General features: G+C 42.8%; 2 protein-coding genes across 4 annotated transcripts in view; both read right to left on the minus strand.

The window, feature by feature from the left end:
• CACHD1 (cache domain containing 1) overlaps positions 1-21,105 on the minus strand; it is a 92,724-nt gene that overhangs the window by 14,675 nt on the left and 56,944 nt on the right. For all 3 annotated transcript variants that reach the window (XM_071749919.1, XM_071749920.1, XM_071749922.1), the window contains exons 5-16: positions 18,075-18,201; positions 15,266-15,410; positions 13,524-13,740; positions 11,103-11,252; positions 9,838-10,071; positions 8,483-8,632; positions 7,847-7,970; positions 6,750-6,867; positions 4,968-5,136; positions 2,978-3,120; positions 1,971-2,152; positions 188-298 (exon numbers count right to left, since the gene is read on the minus strand). In XM_071749919.1, coding sequence (XP_071606020.1) covers positions 188-298; positions 1,971-2,152; positions 2,978-3,120; positions 4,968-5,136; positions 6,750-6,867; positions 7,847-7,970; positions 8,483-8,632; positions 9,838-10,071; positions 11,103-11,252; positions 13,524-13,740; positions 15,266-15,410; positions 18,075-18,201 — 1,870 coding nt within the window. The remainder of the gene's footprint in view (positions 1-187; positions 299-1,970; positions 2,153-2,977; positions 3,121-4,967; positions 5,137-6,749; positions 6,868-7,846; positions 7,971-8,482; positions 8,633-9,837; positions 10,072-11,102; positions 11,253-13,523; positions 13,741-15,265; positions 15,411-18,074; positions 18,202-21,105) is intronic.
• LOC139798728 (keratin-associated protein 4-3-like) lies at positions 6,874-7,634 on the minus strand (the record flags this gene model as incomplete). The annotated part of the gene is made up of 1 exon (XM_071749786.1): positions 6,874-7,634. A coding segment is annotated over one exon (594 nt), but the record flags the coding sequence as incomplete, so codon positions are not given.

Here is a 21,105-nt window from a genome sequence, read left to right on the forward strand (position 1 = left end):
ACAAACCTATTCACACAACATGGAGCTTACACAGGGTTTCAATACATGATTGGGCCAAACCTCCAGAAGGTTCCATGACTTTTCATCAAAAGCATTTTAGAACAGTTTTGGTCTCTAGTTTTTCAATATGTAGGAGTTGTTCATTAAGAGTATTCCTGCTTGACACCAGCTTCAAAACACCCTTTACCTGGAAGAATGGACTGTGTGACTGATTGTCACGACATAGCCTGCCCCTCCAACATCCAGGTAGGGACCAGTGAAGGTGATCAGCCCTGGGTTGGCCACTGCATGCAGGTACCTAAGGGCAGAAACATGGAAAATGGGTACTGTGAACTTCAGGAGCTTGGACATGGCAGAAACACTTCAGAAGCTTCAGGAGCTTGGACTTGGCAGAAACACAAACACTGATTTCTGCATGCTGTGAACAATGTGCTACTGCATAAATCAGTCCTTATTTATATCAAATAAGTCCCTAAGTATGAGCAGACCCAGACCCAAAGCAGACTTGCTCCATAAATGGTTCCTCAGTACTGCATTTTAAAAAAGCTGAATTTATGTCTGTACAGAACACATCTAATGTCAGTGGAGACAGTTCTCCCCAGAACAATGTAAGACTTTGTGCCAGCAGAGTCTGAAACTCCAAGCAATCACTATCACAAAATGATGATGTTGCAAGGACACCCCATAGGCAGAATTCACACAGAATTCACAGCTGGGAAGGTGTCAGAAAGTGATTACAAATTACTCTTCTAAAACTTACTGTCAACATAAACGGAGCCACAATTAAGTCAAATACCTTCTTACTGTTGTCAGAAAGTTTATAAAAACATTCCAACTGTTGGAAACACTGTTGTGCATGGAAAAGCTATTACTGTGCTTTCCAGCATCCTGACCCACCAGCCTGGGGGGCACTGTGGAAGGGACTGAATTCTGCTTTATTACCACTGCTCTGATTGCAGCTTCTTTCCAAAACACTTTTTAGGGCTTTCTGTCACCACCAAGACACTGTGGGGCACTGTGTATGTGGAGGCTTTTTTTTTTTGGTTGTGAAAGACAAAAGAAAAAAAAAAAAAAAAAAAAGAGAAAACTTCCCCAAAGCAATAATCAAATAATTACAACTCACTACAAAAAAAAAAAAAAAAATTAGAGCAAAATTCCACTTAACTGTCTAACCTTTCAGCAACCACATAAATACCAACAAAAGGAAGAAGAAAAGCCAATCAGTAGCTACAGTAAGGATTTTTTTCAGGGAAAATGGGTAGAGCTACAGCATGGCCAAAGCCAGGAGCAAATCAGAGCCTTTTCCATACAGCCAGAGGGCTGGGACACAGTGCCTGCTCCTGCCTTTCCCATGTGGATGTGTGGCAGCACCTGGCTGGCTCCTCACATCCAAAGCCCCTCCAGAGCTCTCTCATGTCTCAGGCTCTCATTTGTAAAGTATACAAATATTTTCCCAAATCAGCTGCTAGTGCATAATTAATAGTGTGCAGTCGAGCCAGCAAATCCCTCCTCTAAATTAGGAAGGAAATCTGCTGTAAACAAACAAACAAAAAGACTTAAAGATTAACAACCAAAACCAGCAGAGGGAGTTGGGGAAAAAAAAAAAACCCTCCCGAATTAGTTAATCCCTAAAGGGGATGCTCGTTTGCTGAATATTTATATTCCCATCTGCCAGAGCAGGGATATGAAACAGAAACCATCACTTAAAATAAATAGGGTTGAAATCAGAAGGAATCAAGGTGTTACCTGGCTGCACTGGGGCACTGAGCCTGTGACCCACGATGAAACCATTTCCCCAGTTTGTGACGAAAAAACCCAAACCGAAACAAACAACGGAAAAAAAAAACAACCCTAAACAGAACACCCCAGGCTACGAAATCCACACCAAATATTTTCCTTCTCACCCTGCAGAAAGCTTTGATAACGGAACCCTAAAAAAAAAAAAAAAAAACCAAAAAAAAAATCCTCACCATTGTCTCCTGGTGGGATCAAATGCTTTGTCCATGAGGGAGCCGGGGTAAATTCGGAGCACCCCATTGGGGGTTGCTATGTAGCGGCGCACAATGTAACTGTTGAGGCTGCTCATTTCCATCTGTGTCATCCATTCATCTGTGACGTGACTGGTAGCCATGACTTCATTCCTGACAGAGAACTGCAAAACAAAGGCAGGCCTGGCAGGGTTCCTCTAAAGACTTGCATGAAAAGATAATAAGCTGCTTGGCGGGGTTTCCTAAAGAGCGATCCGAGATCATCTAAACTCAATTACTTGTTGAAAGTCTCCTCACATCAGAGGGATCTGGCACATTCCAAGCAAAGGGAAAGCTGATTATAGTGAAATATTGTGGTCGTTATCTCTGTGGCTTTCAAGAGTTTTGGCTTTTTTTTTTACTTCACATAAATACAAATACTGCTCTGCTTGCACACCCAGTAGAAATGTCTCATTTAGAGGCCTAAGAACACGAAGGTATTTCTGCTAAGGATTTCTCATGGAATTATTCAGGTTGGAAAAGACCTTCAAGATGATTGAGTCCAACCATAACCCAGCTCCCACACCCACTGAACCATCTCCTGAAGTGCCACATCTGAACTCTTCCTCAACGCCTCCAGGGATGGTGACTCCACCACCTCCCTGGGCAGCCCATTCCAATGCCTCACCACTCTTCCAGCAAAGAAATTTTTCCTGCTATCCAACCCAAACCTCCCCTGGCACAGCTTAAACCCATTTCCTCCCATCCTATTGCTAGTTTAAATTTTCTAGAGCTTATTTCAACAGCTGCTTATCCCTTTTTTTTGCTCTTCTTGACGAGGAAGCCCTCGTCCTCCTATCTCCACTCTTCCAGGCCTTGAAGCCTATGGCCACCCCTCCAAACCACCACTTCAGAACCCCCTGAGGGCCAGGAGATCCATGTTTTAGGTACTTCCCTGCTGGATGAAGGTATGGGACAGGAGGAAGGGGGCTGAGGAGGCCAATCCATACCTTGAGGCCAGGATTGGCGATCAGGCGGGTGTTGTCGCTGAGGTAGGCAGTGTAGTGCTCCACCACCCTCTTTGTCTCAGGCTGGCTGAGGTGTTCATAGGGAGAGGAGAAGCTGCCTGCAGACAGCATGACTGTAGGGCTTTCTGAAAACAGCAAAACAGAACAAAATTAACAGCAAAACAGGAGAAAGCTGAAGGTAACGAATTGCACGTGTTTCCCAGTAAAAACGTTTGTCCCACAAACAGGTCCCCTCCCCTCTCTGACACTGCACAGCTCCTTCAGGCCATGGGTGGACTCTGAGAGGGCCCAGAACATGAAGTTTTCCACCCAAAGCAGAGCAGCTCACCAGCATAGGCACTGGCAGAACCTGTCTCTACCTCTCTTGCTCCAGAAGTCACAAAGTTACCACCCAACTGATCTCCTCGGGTCACCTGTTCAGTGCCCTTGCTCTCACAGACCAAACAACTTCTGAATTATTATACTTTTGGGAAAGATTACAGAGGCTCTTTTCCCATAAGAAAAGAGACTCTACTAATGAAGAAGAAATTTATTATCCATGTTTATGTTGGATAAAGCAGAGGGAAACAGAAAGGAGCACTTTCAGTTACAGATAATCAAAAAAATGGAGAATTACAACTGCAGAGGGGGAACTACCAATAAATGTGCTGCTGTCTGGGGTGATTTCTCACAACAGACTAGGAAGTAAACCTTCCTTGTGCAGAAACTGCAACACCAAACAGCTTGTTCTCCTAAAAAGAAAAGCTGTTCTAATGGTGCAAGGGCTGAATGTTGAGAGTAACACCTTTTCTGAATATCTGACCTGTGGAACCTGATTTCCCCCTGTGTAATGGCCTTCAGAGGAAAAAAATTCACTGGAATATGTGTTCTGCTTTCATTCACATTCCTCTAAAATACATCACCACACATCCAGCAACCACATGTACTGCAGCCATCACTTATGAACTTCTATTCCACTGCTTCATCTGCTTCCCAGACCTGATACTGTGATGTGACTGCATTTTGCTTTGCAGTCAGTTTTTCCACTTGTCAGCCTAGTACTGCATTTTTTTGATACTTCCCATGTATATCTTGTCTTTCTGGACAAAGAAGAATCAAGACTAGGAACCACATTAAAGAAATAAAGAAAAAAAACCTCTGTATTTTAAACAACTGGGAAAGCAATTTCCCCAGGTTTGTCAAGTGCCTCCACAACTCCTCCAGGTCTAATCTCACTTAGCTATTTGTGGCACTGCAATATAACTAAGCAAATATCACAACTGAGCTGCTAATCCACCAAGAGACCTTCAAACCTTGCTCCAAACAAAAGCACTTCATTCAGAACTTCTTATAATTCAGCACAGGTTTTAACAAACCCCCTCAAGATTAATACTTAAACATGAAAGCTTGCAACTTATAATATAAAGAAAACTCTCTGTTCTTAGGATATATCATGTTTTTCAAGTTCTCTATCCTTTCCAGACACTCTGCCAGAGATTCCCTCTTTCCAGTATGTTTAAGCCTGAAATTAATCAGGCAGAATAGGATCAGTTTAGCTTATCAAAACCAGGAATGCACCAGTGACCTGAGAATTTTTTTAAGCAGGTCAGGAGGGTCTGGAAACCATCACAACCCCAGGAGTTCTCAGTTTCCCCCAAAAGACTTAACTTCTGACTTCACAGGGATCAATGGTCTTAAATGATTATGGCAGTGAAAATCTGGCATAAATCCCAAGTCAAAAAGCAGTCCTGCATGTCTGGCTGGGACTTCATCCTACTTTGGTTATTTGTCAATACAGCCACGAGATCTTAAGTTTCCAGCTTGGTGAGAATCAACAAAGAGCTCCCAGAAGGTAACAGCCAATTAGAAAATCAGCCTCTGGGAATAAAGCCTTTCAAGAAGAGAGTATTTCCAGCATTTTGTCAGACTTTCTGCTGCCACAGTCCTCACAAACATGCCTGAGCTGGTGAGGAAGAAGCACAGGAAGCTGTACCTAGGGTTGCCAGCTGCTTGAAGTGCAGGCAGGCACTGGGCTGGCCCAGCAGATCCAGGCGATGGTAGAGGAGTTTGCTGCTGGGGACAGTGTTGAGGTTCTTCAGCTGCTTAACTGGTATTTCTGGCTGTATCACCACCACACAGAGGATAAAGGATGTGTCCTGGACCTGAAAAAAAGGGGCAAGTCATGAAACAAAAAGGTGGAGGTGTTACAGAATGCATTTCTTATTTATTTATTTCCTATTTAGCATTCGTTCCCTTTGCTGTAATTGCTCAGCTCATCCAGTTCTGAAAGGCAGCACCACATATCCCCATCTCTCAAGAATCCCAGTTCCCACTCTCTCTGTCAAGAAGCTAATAAGGACTTGATCCCACAAAAACCAGAGGGAAGCATGGTGCAGACCAAGTTTTCAGGCTGTATCAGTCTCCATGCAGGACAGAGACACTTTTTTTCAGAGATTTGATCACTGCAACTCAGTCCCTCAAGCAGCCATTCTCCAGTCTGCAACGATCTGGGATGTATCAGAGCCCCTAAGCTGTACCCCTCAAAAAAAAAAAAACAAACCAACAAAATTTTTCCATAGTCTATGCCCAAAATAAAATAGCTTTCAGGGAATTTCAGGAATTGTTGCTCAATTAGCAATCATTTCTAGCACTGTTTTGCAGTGTCATTAACAGAGGAGAGGCTTTGGATTTACAGCTGATGAAAACCCACTGGTATTCCCTTTATGAAGAATTTAGACAATTTAACTCTCAAAAATAAGCTTTTCTCATTACCACTCTTAATTGTGTGCTGTGTGAGTGGTTTGCATTAAATAACCTCCAGTACCTCCAACTGGCAAACATGGAGCTGCCCAGCTGCTCTGCAAGGGTGTTTGATATTTAATGTACCATTACAACATCAGAAAATGAGCTCCAGACACTCTCCTATGTGAATTTCTGTTGCATAATGACAGATTTAATCTCTTAAAACTGCTCAGCTTAATCTTTTTAGGCTGGATTTAACTCAATACACTGAAACCATCCACGAGTACCCTCTTGAGTTTGTCGGCACAAAAAAAAAAAAAGTAGCCAATTATTTCTGGCATCAGCAAAATTCACCTGGAGTGTATTGAACTTTACATTCCATTTTAATCCCAGGGTCAAGATTAGAGTTCAGATACCTTCAAAAATTAAACTGAAGCAAGACAGCTGCTAGGAGCTCTCTTAAAGCTCTTCCAACTGGTAATATAGCTGTTGGATACATGCAGGACTCAGTTTCAATGCAACTTATGTATGTAAGAGAAGTTTTAAGTTACAGCAAACATCATTCCTGGATACTGATACAGCTCTGAAACAAGGTAGTATCAGATTGAGAAGTTGATATTTTCCCAATTAATGGATTTTACTGCTTTGCCCCAAACACACCAAGAGGATTAAGCAAAAGAATGACTTAATATTAAACTCTGCCTCAGCACCCTCTGCAAATGTGGTCTCTGGGAGGTATTTACATGTCAGCATGACATCAGGGTGCACTTACTTCCAGTAGGAAAGCATGAGTAGAAACTCTGTGTGACTGCACATTACACTTGCACCCTAATGAAATGAAAAGAGCAGACACAGATCCAGACACATCCCTGGAGATGACACAGGAACAAACCTGAAATGGCCATTTCATTCCTTCCTCCTTGTGACAGAAACCTCTGTATCAATCTGGAGCTTCAATATATTCAACATATTAACATGCTCTTCAACACAGGAACTTTGTGCCCCCCTGCAAGTGTGTCACTTCTCTCCTTACCATTTTCCAGGCATAGCTGACGTTGTAGGCTTCTTTTCCAATTTCTCTCAGTTTATTTACATGCCAAGACAGAGAGGAGTTGACAGGAACTGTGATGATCTGGCTGCCCAGGGGAATGCTGTGGTGGCCAATGTAACATACAGCAACTTATTAAACACTGAGAAAGCTCTCAAGCAAAAGCCAAAATACTGTAAGTTTTGAAGACATTAATTGTTATCTGCCTTAGGGGAAGAAAAAGCACGAGTGTGCTGAAAATGCACTTGTGTACTGCCAGATTTTGAGTTAGAACACTTAGACAAAAAAGAGGCTAAAGAAGAACTCTGTCCAAATAGTGGAAAATCTACTTGACATGGAAGAGAGACAATAGGAAGAGAGACAGTAGGAAGAGAGACAATAGGAAGAGTGACAATAGGAAGAGTGACAATAGGAAGAGTGACAATAGGAAGAGTGGCCACAGGAAGAGAGATAACAGGAAGAGAGACAACAGGAAGAGAGACAACAGGAAGAGAGACAACAGGAAGAGTGACAATAGGAAGAGAGACAACAGGAAGAGAGACAACAGGAAGAGAGACAACAGGAGGTATGACAATAGGAAGACTGACAATAGGAGGAGTGACAATAGGAAGACTGACAATAGGAGGAGTGACAATAGGAAGAGAGACAACAGGAAGAGTGACAATAGGAAGAGAGACAACAGGAAGAGAGACAATAGGTAGAGAGACAACAGGAAGAGTGACAATAGGAGGAGTGACAATAGGAGGAGTGACAATAGGAAGAGAGACAACAGGAAGAGTGACAATAGGAAGAGAGACAACAGGAAGAGAGACAACAGGAAGAGAGACAACAGGAGGTGTGACAATAGGAAGACTGACAATAGGAAGAGCATCCCCCAGCTCAGCTGTGGGCACTGCTGCTGAGCACACCAAAAGATAAAATTAAGAAAGCTGGAGGAAAAACCAAACCAGAGCTGTGCTGAATTTGGGAGAAAAACCAATCTGAGCATCCAGAAAGGCAAAGGAACTTTAAGCTCACTTAAAACTTCTCCAGAAATACCCTGTGGGTTGCTGATGTTTGAACTTGGAGCTTGGGCTCCTTACCTGAGGATGTTCTGGCGCACCAGCTCAAACTTAGGGATGTTCTCATAGTGGATGATGTCAGTGTGCAGGGGGGGCTCAGACAGCAGGTAGGGCCTGGTAAGGGATGGGTGCATCAGGGTGTAGCCTGAAAAACACAGACACAACCCAGCACAATGAATGCCCAGGATGAGCACTTATAGGGAAAAAAAACCCCAAGGACACAGTAACTACACTCAATTTTCACAAAGGCTACACAGGTTTAAGTACATGAGCAATATTATCATCAAAGGAGCTGAAAAACTAAGAAGTTGGGGAGTTGTAAATGAAATAAAAACCAAGCAACAAGAGATTAGGATGAGAGAAAAGGAGATGAACACACACAATGTTTTTTTTGTTTTGCCTTTTTTCCTAGACATAAAGAAAACCTGGATGTTGCATATCCAGAAAAATCTCACCAGCTACATCAAAACACCAAAGGAATGTTCACACCTACAGTCTTCAGCAGCTCTCAGGCAACACTCATTAAACAAGATACAATTAGGAAGCATTATAATTCATTACTAACAGACTATTTAGAAAGATGAGAACTAAGAGCTTCCTTTTGATGGTTAATGACCTCAGTGGGACTAGAACAGAGTAAATGAGCCCCAAAGTTACCTTTGTTATCAATGAGGAAAGTGTAGGAACCCAAAGAGTCTTGGTAATAGGTGACATCTTCCAGGATATAGGCAAGATTCACATCCACTCCAACAATCCCTAGCAGCAGGTTCCCAAAGTAACAGGGTTTACTTACAGTCATGATCAGACCTTGGAATGAGAGAAAGACCAGAAAACCATCAGCAGTAATAGCTACTTAATTATTTTGAGAGGAAGGCAGGCAAGCATTTTACCACTTGAAGATGAGAAGCCCTTGAGATTTTGTAGTGTGTTTCCTGCAGGAATACAGACAGAAACTGGCACAGCTCCAGGGTGGCTGCCAGGTCTGGCTGCTGTTACCCACTCTCCCTAATTAATTTTTATCTTTCTATTAGTGACCTACAAGACATGTAATAAATTGCTGAAAATTCCCACCACAGTCACCCTTTTGGGGGTTCTGTCCATCCACAGGTGGATGCCTGACAGGTGAGAAGCACACTGGCATGAAAAGCCAAGACAATATTTTGTTCTGTTAACATCATTTAGGGCAATATTAAAAACAGGGGGAGCAGGAAGAGAATCTGTACTTGTAAAGCAACAAAGGCAATGAATTATTGCTCATCTCATTGCATATTCAGAATATTAAACCTCCTCTCCTTAATTAAATCCCAATATGGCCACTGCCCAGGGAATCACACCCATAACTACACACAGCTTTGGGAGGCAGCCTGGGCCTGAGGTAAGAACTTGTGGTAATGCCTCACTTCTCACTTTCCACTTCTCAGTCTGAGTATGGAAAACTCAGTGATTCTTCTCCTTCAAACCAACATGAAATTCATTTGCATGGATAAGCTTTTAAGCACCCTTTGAAACTATGGGAGACCAACCTTCCCTGCTGCATCATTTCTCATCCTTCTGCTGCTCAAGATTTGCCATTATGCCAGGAGTTGGGTTTTGTGAGAGATTAAGAATAGAGCTGAATTACCAGGGTGAGAAAACACAGCAAGCAGGAAGCATTCTGAATCCAACCTATATCTGCACCATATCTTCTCACCACTTTTTTCATACCTAGACCTTCCTAGAATGGGTTGGGTTGAAAGGGACCTTAATGACCATCAAGACCCAACCCCCCTCCAGGGGCAGGGACACTTTCCACCAGGCCAGGCTGCACAAGGTTCATCCAACCTGGATTTAAACACTTCCAGGGATTACCTTCTGCAGATAAAAAAACCCCTAGTGGCCTGCAAGGCTGATTTTACATTTCCCTTTGGAACACACCTAAAAATACCATAAAACTCCAGTATATTTGGGAATATGTAAGCAAAGGAAACCTAACCTGTTAGGTTTTAAACCCTAAACTGAGTGTAAGCACTTACCATCCCCCATTTCATCTGAGAAAGGCAGACTGAAGACTGCCTCATCAATCATTCTGTTGGGCAGGTTTGTGTAGAATCTGCCCACAGTGGTTTCCAGGTTGCTCAGCTGGTTCAGGACCATCATGCTCCCCTTGACCACAGGAAGGGCTGTTCGGTCTGGCACCCCATACTTGACTGAGTTCTGCTCTGCCAGGTCCCTCAGGAAGGCCAATTCCTTCAAACCTGTCACTCCCTCTGCAGGTGAGAAGGGAAGGAAGGAGAAAGAAGCAGCTTAACAGCCAGCAGGAGCTCTGTATCTTACTCCAAAGTACTGGAAATAAAAGCAAAACGATACAGACTGCAGACTGAATGTACTGTAGGTTTACTCAAGTGATAAAATGGTGAAAGATTAGGATGGCTTTAGGGAAAGGAATCAGCTAGGACAACACTTGGTGAGATTGTGCTCTGATGGAGCAAAAATTCCCCATGCTGTTCTCATCACCACTGAAAACAAAGATCTTTTAACAAAGACTGATGTGACCCAGAAACCCACGGGACTTCCCTTTGTTCTCCACTGGTGGTTACTCCACATCAAGGACCAGGAGTGTATTACAGACCCTTGGAGATAACAGGCTTTGTTTTTAGCTTAAACATGGTAGTTTCACATTCTACTTTAAGTCCCAGGCTCAATTCCTGCAGACAAATCAAAGACTTTTGTAGATGTAAGGTCTCAAATGAGGATTGAAATTTCTAGGCAAATGATACAGCAGTTTAAGCTCTGGTTTCCTGGGCTAGAGTTGGTGTGCAATTTTTAGTAACACAACATGCAAATGCTTGAAAAAAAGCACAGAATGCCCAACTGCTGTGTGTGCCTCTTTGTATCTAACTTCCCTCTAATCAGAGCACTTCAGGTTACACTGGATTTATGTTCATGCTCCTTAATGACCAAGAGAGGAGCCCCTGTGCTCTCATTTTGCTGCAGCAGGACACATGGGCAGTGCCAGGGAGGTTTCTAGCTGCAACAAGGATCAAACTGAATGCCACCTGGTTGCCTCAAGACAATTCAGGCCACAATATTTCTGTCCTGCAGCACCACCTGTACCCTGGCACAGAGCTTAATCTGCCAAAGTGGTAACATCTGGAGGCAGCCTCTGGACCCCACCAGCCAAACCCATTAACAAGCTGCTCCCAGTAAGGTGTGGAATTAATTTGGCTGAGCTTAATGAAGTGGCTGTACAATGAAAAGGGAATTTTCAGCCACTGGGAAAAAAAAAGGGATTTCTCACCATTCATCAGTGCATAGGTGAGGATCATGACTGAGTTATTGAGGAAACTGTTTTCTTCATTGATGACCCGTAGTGTAGCTTTTTTGTCATCTTCTGAGGAATCTTTTGATGTAATCCCAGCTGAGAGATAGATGATGACCATGTCAGTACCTAAAAAGAATCACAGGTATTCATGATTAACCCTCCATGCACAGCCTGTAACAAACACCTCCTTGTTTCAGTGCCTGAACACCACCTACAATCCCTGCACAACACCTTTTTCTTCCACTTTGCCTTCTCTGCCCCTGCATTTACCCCTTTCAACCTGTAAATTCAAGTGGTTGCTTCCACACCACCCTGTTTCATCTCTATTAAAAGTATTTTATGTATATAATGAAGAACTCACAGGGATCACACCACCACGTAGCTGGAATCACATGGGGTCAGTTGGTAATGCACCAACTTTGCTGCCTCAGCAGAGTTTGTGTGTTTTTTGTGTTTTTAAAAAAAAAACAAGCATGAATGCTTCTGACCTGCACATTTTGTCATCATGACTTGGAAAGAATTTTGGCCAGAACTGGCTACAAGTTAAGAGGAACTGATAATTTAAGGGGAATTTCTACCTTGGTTTTTGGGGTTTTTTTTTGTTAGAAGCTAAAGCTAGGAAAAAAAGCAAAGCCAAGTGTTAACACAGCTTAAAAAAACTGTTAATGTCTGTAATAACTACTCTGAACTGCAGCCAGGCATGATGCTTCAGCCCAAAACCTTTGTTACCAGGAGTAAAATGATATTCCTAAGTCTGTGTCAGGGTTTAGGGAGCTAAACAAGCACCCTGTCATTTAACAGCTGATGATCTCCCTCTTTTTGATACTGTATGAGTATAATATATATATATTTATATACACACACTGCTATTTTTAAATATACACACACATCCCCTGCCTATTTAACTGGACTGGTCTCAGGGAACACCAGGACTCAGAGTATTTTCTGTCTCTTTGGGATGAGGTTCTGCTGAGCAGGACTGTAACAGGAATTCAGATGTGTTCCAGGGCACAATTCTTCCATCTCAGACCAACAGCTCCCTTCTAACTTTCCCAGTGTGAATTTGGGAGCTGTATCTTGACAGCTTCCCTGACACACCCACACATTGTTCTCCAGGAACAGGATGTTAGAAAATTAGCAGTGAAATGAATGATTATTTTTTTATTATTTTTTTTCTAGGTTTATTTTTCTTTTTTCAAAAGATGAAAAGATTATTTCCAAGAAAACAAGACGTGTTTTATAAACATCCTCTTCTCAAACCTATTATGGCTCACCCTATCAGTGCTGAAATTTGCTGTAAATACATTCAGTTTTCAAAATCTTTCACACTCAGGAGAAAACCTAAATCCAGAGCACTTGCCTTGTGCACCCAAACAATGGTGTGGTATGAAACTCAGTAAAATTATGTGTTTTCCCATTCATGAATATGCCAAAACCTCCTAATCCTAATACATAAAGGAAGCACATAAAGTGGGAGCACATTTCCTTAGTCTTTCTGGAGCATCTTTATTCCTGAGCTTGTCTTTTCCACTTTCTTCAGTTCTGAGTTTGAAGACAATGAGGAAATTTACACTCAGTGAATCAGGCACAAACCCAGCTGCAGGATCTGAGTGACAGAAATGAATGACAGTGACAGAGCTCACTGCTTCTCCACCCAACCTTTCCTGATCCCAACAAGCACCCAGAGTACAGCTTCAAGAATCTGCTTTCCAGTCCTTCCTGGCAAGCAAATCTGCCACTCCAGTTGACATCCATCTTTTACCACATCCTCATGGCAAAAAAACCCTAAAACAACCCCCACAAATCCCCCAAAGTCTTAGGAATGGGAAGGAGAAAGCCCATCATTCATACACCAAAATTCAGGAGGAGGTTCTTGGATGAGAGAAAATTTAGTCAGGCCAACCTCAAGTTCCATAAAATAGAACTTATAATTATTCTCAAAAAAAAACACCTCTTTCCCTGAGAAGTAAGGGCCACTTCCACACAATTGCAGTTTGGGGGATCACCCATACAATGTGTGTTTTAGCAGTGTGTCCATGAACCTGAGGCAGCAACAGCAATTTTTATTCAGAGGACAAAACCTCTGGCCTGGCACACATTTGGGAAATAATTCAGGCAATTCAACCCTGCAATTTCATACCACAGTTCAAAAGAAAGTGAGAGAAGTTAAAAGGGAATGGCCACATTCAGCAGTCAGCCATGGAGACACCAGCTCAAGCAACCACAACTTTACAAAAACCCTGCTTTGATTATTCTTTTTTTTTTCGGAATATTCAAGACACTTCGCTCCTTTGGCCTTTGTCCAAGTGAGAAACTGAGAAGAAGAAAACACTCCTCAAAAGAAGAAACCCCTTGGAAGCCTCAGAAATAATCAGGATTGCCCAACAAGGGACTTACTTCCTTGGAGTTTTGTCCCATTGTTTGTGTTTCGGATCAACTGGAAAGCCTTCTGGAAGCCCAGGGCGTGCTGCGTGGGGCTGTCGGAGGACTTGATGCTGGTGACAAAGGTGGACATCTTCCTTTTGGTCTCACTGGTGGCAGGGGACAGAAAAGTCTTGTAGCACTGATCCAGGGAGCAGGTTCTGACTGTGTCTGCCACGGTCAGCACGGAGATCTTGAAAGAGAAGAAAGTGGATTGGATTACCTCAGCACTGAGAGTTCTGCAGGCGGCGAGACGGGAGGCAGAGTGATAAGCCCAGCTGAAGAGATTCCCTGGGTTTTAAAAGGCAATTGTTGCAAAAATAAATGCTGGAGGCATAAATCCATCAAATTTGAAAAGGATTAGACTTGTGGTGATTTTTCAGAGAAAGAGACTGCAGGCTTTGTTTCTCAGATGAAGCCAGCTTCACCCTGCTCGTAAATAATGGTTAACAGACTGCTGGTCAAGTAAAGTGAACTACAAAAAAATGAAAATAAAATCAGTAGAGGGTATTTTCAGGACAGCCCTGAGTGCCTATGGAAAAGTGGAATGCACACAGAAACTGAAAAAAAAACCAAACCCCAACAATAAACCCAACCCTTTTAAGAGCTTTTCACAGGCAAAGCTTTGGGTTGTTTTAATATCTCAGTCAAAGCAAGGCAAATCTCCCATCAGTTTTTATCCTGTAAATAGGTTGAGGCATTTAGTGGTAGCACTTGCATGAATCCACACATACCATGCCAGTCTTATTAAATGAGTGGCACACTTCATTAGAAATTACACTGATGCAAGAGAGTCCCAGAATTAAGCAGTAATTACACACCCCTAGAACAGGTTTTGTAACCACCGAGCTCCTGACCAAGTAATACACATCTTAAATGTATTTTCATCTTTATAGGTCTGTATGAAAACAAATATCTTTGACACTTCAGTTGATGAGCTATTAACTCTGCTAAATTATAAGCATTATTTCACAGCACTAGGACTGTGAAATAGAGGTTTGAAGTGTTTTTCCCACACTATTCATGAGCAGACTTGAAGGCAAAGATGATTATCAGTGTTCTTCAACTTCGTTTGACTGGAACTCCCTATTAAAACAAACAAAAAAAACCCAACTAACCAAAAAAAAGCAAGCAGGGTACTACTAACAGAATTATTGAAACTCCAGACCAAGCTGGGGCCCGCTTGTCATCCTACAGAAGCACTTTATGGGCCCTGCTTGTAATCCTTTACTTCAAAAATTACAAGTTAAGCAGCTTCTTCATTGTCAAGCAGAGTATCTGTGACAGAGGAAGAAATACAATCCACCTTCCTCAGCCCTCTGCCTCATCCTTTCCTTGCTGGCAGAAATCGTTCTCATTTTCATAAGCAACAAAGACAGGCTCAGAGGCAGAAGGAGCAGCTCTGATTAATGCAGTACTTCAGAAGTACTGAGGCTCAGAGCATGGCTCTCCTAACTGCACCCTGCCTCACACTTCACACCATCACCTTTCCAAATTACTCAGCAAAATTTTGCCTCGGATCACTCATTTTCACTTTTTTTTTTTTTTCTTTTTTCCCCCCAAACGTTCCCCCCGCAGCGCCACGAGCTTCCAAAAACGAGTCCAAGTCTTCAGCACCACAGATCCCCACGAATCCCTGGATCCTAAGTTAAAAACTACCAACACCAAGAATGGTGAAACCCCATGCAAAGCTGCTGGCTGGGTGGTTAGAAGCTCACCTTATCGTGCTCATCTATGGAGCTGAGGATGACCTGAGCAGCATCCTTGGCAATCTGCAGCTGCGTCTCGGTGACCGAAGCGCCGTGGTCCACGATGACCACGATGTGCTTGGACTGAGGGCGAACAGTGGAGACATAGACAGGCCTGAAAGAGGACAAAACCCAAGCCCCTGCTCTGTGAGCCATCTGGAAATGGGCACTGAAATATTTACAAGTGAAAAGAGTTGGCAAGTTAAAGCAAAATAAATAAAAACCCGAACGCTCCAGGAAGAAACGATGAATTGTTTGAAGAAACGGTGAATTTTTGCCTTGAGGAAAGTTTCTACTTGAATCCTGTGTTCAGTATTGGGTCCATCACTACAAGGAGGACACTGAGATGCTGCAAAATGTCCAAAGAAGAGCAATGAAGCTGGTGAGGGGTCTGGAGGACTCTTGTGAGGAGTGGCTGGGGCAAATGTGGTTTTTTCAGTCTGGAGAAGAAGAGGCTGAGGGCAGAGAGGAGGCTGTAGTGAGGTGGGGAGTGGTCTCTTCTCCCATGTAACTGGTGATAGGAGGGGAGGAAATGGACTCAGGTTGCACCAGGGGAGGTTCACATTGGATATCAGGAAAAATTTCTTTCTGGAAAGAGTGGAGCAGGCAGCCCAGGGAAGGGGTGGAGTCACCATCCCTGAAAAGTTCATAAACATGTGGACATAGCACTGCAGGACATGGGTTAGTTGGTGCTGTCAGGCTGACAGTTGGGCTCTATGATCTTTGAGGTCTTTTCCAACCTTAATGATTCAGTGGTTTTATGATTTTATGACTGGACTAGATAAGGTGAGCTGAAAGTCTGAACAGAAAGGCTCTTGTCTTCATTCCCTTTCTGGATTTTTTAAACCAAAATCTTCTTTTCTCCCTCTGTCACAGCAACCACTTTTGAGCCAGAAATAAAGAATTCTGCTGAGGCAGCAGCAGTGCTTGGGTTTCCTCCTGAGCTGGCAGCAGCTCACATCAAGCTTTGAATTAAGTGTTGACAAGCAAGGAATGCCTCACAAGAAACCTTGGGTGCTGAGGACCTTACTCACACCTAAAACTCAGTGCAAGAGTGGGGATCTGTGGTTACAGGACAAGTGAGAACCTGTGCAGAGTCACATTAGCATAGGGTGTTTGGTGGAGTGTAATAAGGGAAGGCTTCTGGCCAAGAAAAGGCTTTCTCTTCATGCTCTGGAATGGATTTCATGTGGGTTGTGCTCCACAACCCCTTGGGTCTGCACAATTTTAAACCTGTTGCTCAATCCCAGGTAACTCTGGGCAAGGCTTTTGGGTTTTGGCTTTTTGGACCCCCCTGTTTGCAGTGAAGCAGTGCTCAGCTCCACTCCAGTACCACAGAATCATTAAGGCTGGAAAAAACCTCCAACCCAACACCACCATGCACTCTAATCCTTGTCCTCAAGTGCCACGTCCACATGAATTTAAGAAACCAGGATTCTTCCCTCTTCAGTCCAGACCCTAAAGAAGCTAGAGCCAAGTGTGATTTTTTTATCTAACTTTTATGATTTTCAAGGCAGCCACAGAAATCCTACTAAGAGTAAATGCAGAAGATTTTAGACATGGCACTGCAATAAACAAGTGGCACAAATCAGTTCTGAACTGTAGAACAGCCTACAGCTCTACCCTGGTGTTATCTAGAACTTAAATGGGGCCTTTGATCTTCAAAGCACTTAAAGATTAACTAATTAATCCATCCAACTACCCTCTGAAGTAAATAATAACAAAAAGATATCCCCTATTTAGTCACAGAGAAACTGTGACCAAGACTAAAATGATCTGGATGAGATCACCAATGGTTTTAGGGACAAAATTCTGATCAAGAATGGGATACCCCTGGCTCTCACACCTTCAGACCACAGAAAACTTCATCAAGCTCAGATGCTTTCAGCTCCAATGAGACCCAGAAGATGAGATCTGTGAACATCTGGTTGCTCAGCAGAGATTGGTAACCAAAACACTTTTTCATCTCTGTACACCCAGCTATGTTGAAATGGACCTGGATTAACTGCTACAATCAGCTCAAGTGTGACCAGAGACACTGAGGCCACTGCACTTTCTCAGAAGATTCTACCCTTGATTCTTGGTCAGTCACAAAATATTGCCAGGAAAGTTTAGGGAAAAAAAAAATAATACTGCATTGCAACTGCTCCATGCTTAGTGAATAGAAGTATTTCCCTGCATGGGATAACCATGTCACTATTTGATCCATTTTTCTACACTTTTCTCAGTAGAAATAGAAAGTTTGCACTGTTGCCACTTCCCTTGAATGTGCCACTTGAGGCCTGGGTGGAAATTAGAAAAATGTTCCACCTATCTCACCCTTTCCAGTCTCCCATCCCTCTGCCCCTCTTCCCAGAGCAATGCACCTGCCACACCATCAGGATACATCTTCAGTACCTTATTAATGAGGCTCAAGTGTGGGTGAAACACAAGACTAATTTTGCCTATGGGCTGACCTACAACTTACTGATATTTACAGCTAATTTGGTTTGGGATTTTACTTTTGAAAGTTTCTTAAAAGTGAAAAGTGGTGCTGTAAAAACCAAACCTAAGAAAAGCCAAGGGACCCCCCCCTTAAGAATTACTCATGGTTGTTGTCTTGGCAAAGTAGAATACTGGAATGAAACCCATGCTTGAGGAATCCTACTTGAGTGTTTTGCCCAAAGAATTGCAAGGAGATAAATCAAATATCAGGAGATAAATCAGGCATGAGGAGAGAAATCAAACATGAGGAAAGAAATCAAACATGAGGAGAGAAATCAAACAAGACAAACCCTACCTGCTGCGATGTTCGTAGCTGCCTTTGCACCGGAACTTGTGGGCTGGGAAAACAGTGAAAATTCCTTCTTCTGAGCTGAAATACTGCCATTTAATTCCTGTGTTAGACTTCAGATTGTCAGCAAGAACTGAAGGTTGGAGAGGGGAAAAAATGAGAAATGAAATAGAGTTACAAAGGGAGGTCAAACTTGGAGGTAGCTTTATTCAAGGCCCCTCTCCACATGGGAGAAGGAAAACCTGGGTGCCACCACCAGCTCCAAGCTGGAGTGAGAGAGCTTCATGTCTGCTTTGCAACCAGTGAAAGGCTTTTGGAAAATTAACACAGGACTTGCCAGAGTGGGTTTTTTACTATGTGATGACAATTCCAGAATCTCTGAAGTGTGACTGAGGCCGAGAAGCCAAGGCAGTAGCAAGGAAGAAGAGGTTAAGACAATTAAATCTAATTTGGATACATGTATATACATGTAATGATCAACACACTGGACACGTGGAGTTTTCATTTGAAAAAAAAACCATCTTAGTTGTAAAAGAATTGTGTTCTTCACATGAAAATAACACCAAAACATTAAAGAGATGTGCTGCTTACAGCTCCATAACCCACACTGTTAACATTGTCTATGCTGACATTTAAAAATGTGAACATGAACACTTAGGAAAAATAGTTTTGCACACAAAAGTGAGCCAAGGAGAAACTCAATGTATGGAGAGAGGTGAAAAAAAGGAGAATCTTTCCTTGTTGCTCTCCATGCTCTCCTCTTTGTGTAAGGATAGGGAGGTACAGCTCCCATTCCTGGGACTCAAGAATTTATCCCAGTTTCTCCTTACCTCTGAGCCATAATTAGCAAGGCTGTGGGCTGGTTATGCATTGCTTTTAAGGAGAAATAGCCACTTTTCAGGGAAAATGCAATGTCTTTCTCTCAAAGGGTTAGGCTCAGAGTGGTCTCACTCTCCGAGCTATTCCTGGTGGGTGGTGGCTCTGTGCTGGTTCCACCCCCTCACCATGAGCATCACCCACCAGATTCCTGCTTTTAAGATAATAAAATTGAGAAAGAATGATCCAACAGCTTTATCACATTTTTCCTCCAAGTCTCTCAAACTCCTCTGTGGCAGGGGATCATCACATGGACAAAAAAAGGGAAGAGAAAAAGAAGGCAAATGCCACGTTCCTGACTTGTGCAGTCAAGCAGGAACCAAGGTCAGAATACAACCCCTGGGTATGGATCTCAAACCCTCCTGGACTTTGCAGAACACATTTAAAACCACTCTTCAAACACAGGTGCTTCCCTACTGAAAGGATCTTTAAGGAAAAGCACTCCCAGGAGAGAGGGAATGGCAAGAGGTTGGCATGGGAGCTCATCAGTAACAGGATTATACTCCAGTGGGAGAAATCATCATCTCTGCTTGCAGCAGACAACTTAATGTTTGAATTCTTTTGCCTTGACCTAACAGCTAAAACAGATCATCATCAGCTTCAAATGCCTTTTAAAAAGAAAAAAAAAAATACTAAGTATTTTGTTGCCATTTCTCCTTTCACATTCTTTGATTCTAAAACTTGCCAGAGCTCTGGTTTCTAGTGCTTCACCTTGGCTGAGCACTGACTTCTGGCATCCCCCTTAGGACTGACACTGAGGAGAGGCCCAGAGGGTTTCATCTCCCCCATCTCACTCATTATCAAAATCCCAAAAGTGTTTGGGTTGGAAATCACTGCAAGGCACCTTTCAGACCTTACCAGACATTCAGGAACAAAATACCCAGGCAGAGCACAGTCTGAGTTCAACATCCTCAACAGTTTAGCACTTTCTCAAGTTTCCCAGCCTGGCTGCAGCCACCATGTTCACTCCACATTCAGCTCAGCATAATTACCCTGAAAAACCACTATCTTGGGTTTTTTTTTTTTTTCTTGCACACCCCCCCCTCCTCCTCCTTTTTTTGCCACAGTTGTTTGTATTTCCACAGCTTCTCAAAGTCCCAGTGGAAATCCTGGTTGCTCTGCACAAAGATGCAGCTTTGCACAATTGTGGCTTTGAAATATTTGGTGCCTGAATGGATGAGGAGGAGAACCAAGAAAGAAACAAAACCAAGAGATGAAATGGCTGACGAGGGTTTTCTCTGTGTTAATAACCAAGTAGAGGATCAGAACTCCACTCACACTGAGCACCTTCTCATCCTTCTCTAAAAATTACCAATTCAAGCCCAACAAGGATGCCAAAATGTGCTCCTTCCCTCTCCCCTGTGTAAAACCAACCTGGTTTGTGATCTCTTGGGAGAAGAAAATCTCTTCCTTGGGAGTTTTTGCACATTCAGAGAAAGTTTCTTGTGATCAAAACTTGCAGGCAGGGAGAGAGAAGAGAGCACTGGCCATTTAAATTCTTTTTTAGTCTAGCCACTAGGATTTCATAGGCCTGGGCTGAAGTGTGGCAATTGTTTCATACAGAGAATTTCTGATATTTAAGTTTATATTCTGTGTTAAAGAACTTGAAAAATATCTTTTCAAATCAGACACATAAACACCCAGTTAAAGCCTGGATGAAGCAACTTGTCCAGTTTAATTTCACAAGCAGCATTAAAACAAAGGAGTTGGTAACTGGAAGGCTTTTCTTTTTAATCACTGCTATTTGAAAGATAAACTTACTCACACAAAGCCATGGTTTGTATTTATTTCCCCAGGAGAATATCCTGATTGAGGTGCTCATTTTCCCTATAAAACAATTGGTTTTGAAACTCAAACTCCTTACAGCCTCAATGCCTGTCACTGCTGCTCCTCCTTTTCCACAAAGTTCTGCTCATGTTTTCCTTCAGACAGTACTTCAGTTCAATAATGCCTTCCCCTGAGATTACCAATTTTATCCTAACTCTTTGCTTTGCTTTTTTTCCTTTTTTTTTTTCCCTGTGACCACAGCAGACAATCTCCCTGCAGATAAACCACGACTGAAATAGACATATTTCTGAAGTGTACTTTTGTTTTCCATCCACTACAGCAGTGAGAATGCCCTGCAGATATTTCCTCATTTCTTAGTCCCTGCCAGGGCACC

This window comes from Heliangelus exortis, chromosome 8 (genome assembly GCF_036169615.1).
Source record: "Heliangelus exortis chromosome 8, bHelExo1.hap1, whole genome shotgun sequence".
NCBI classification, from domain to species: Eukaryota; Metazoa; Chordata; class Aves; order Apodiformes; family Trochilidae; genus Heliangelus; species Heliangelus exortis.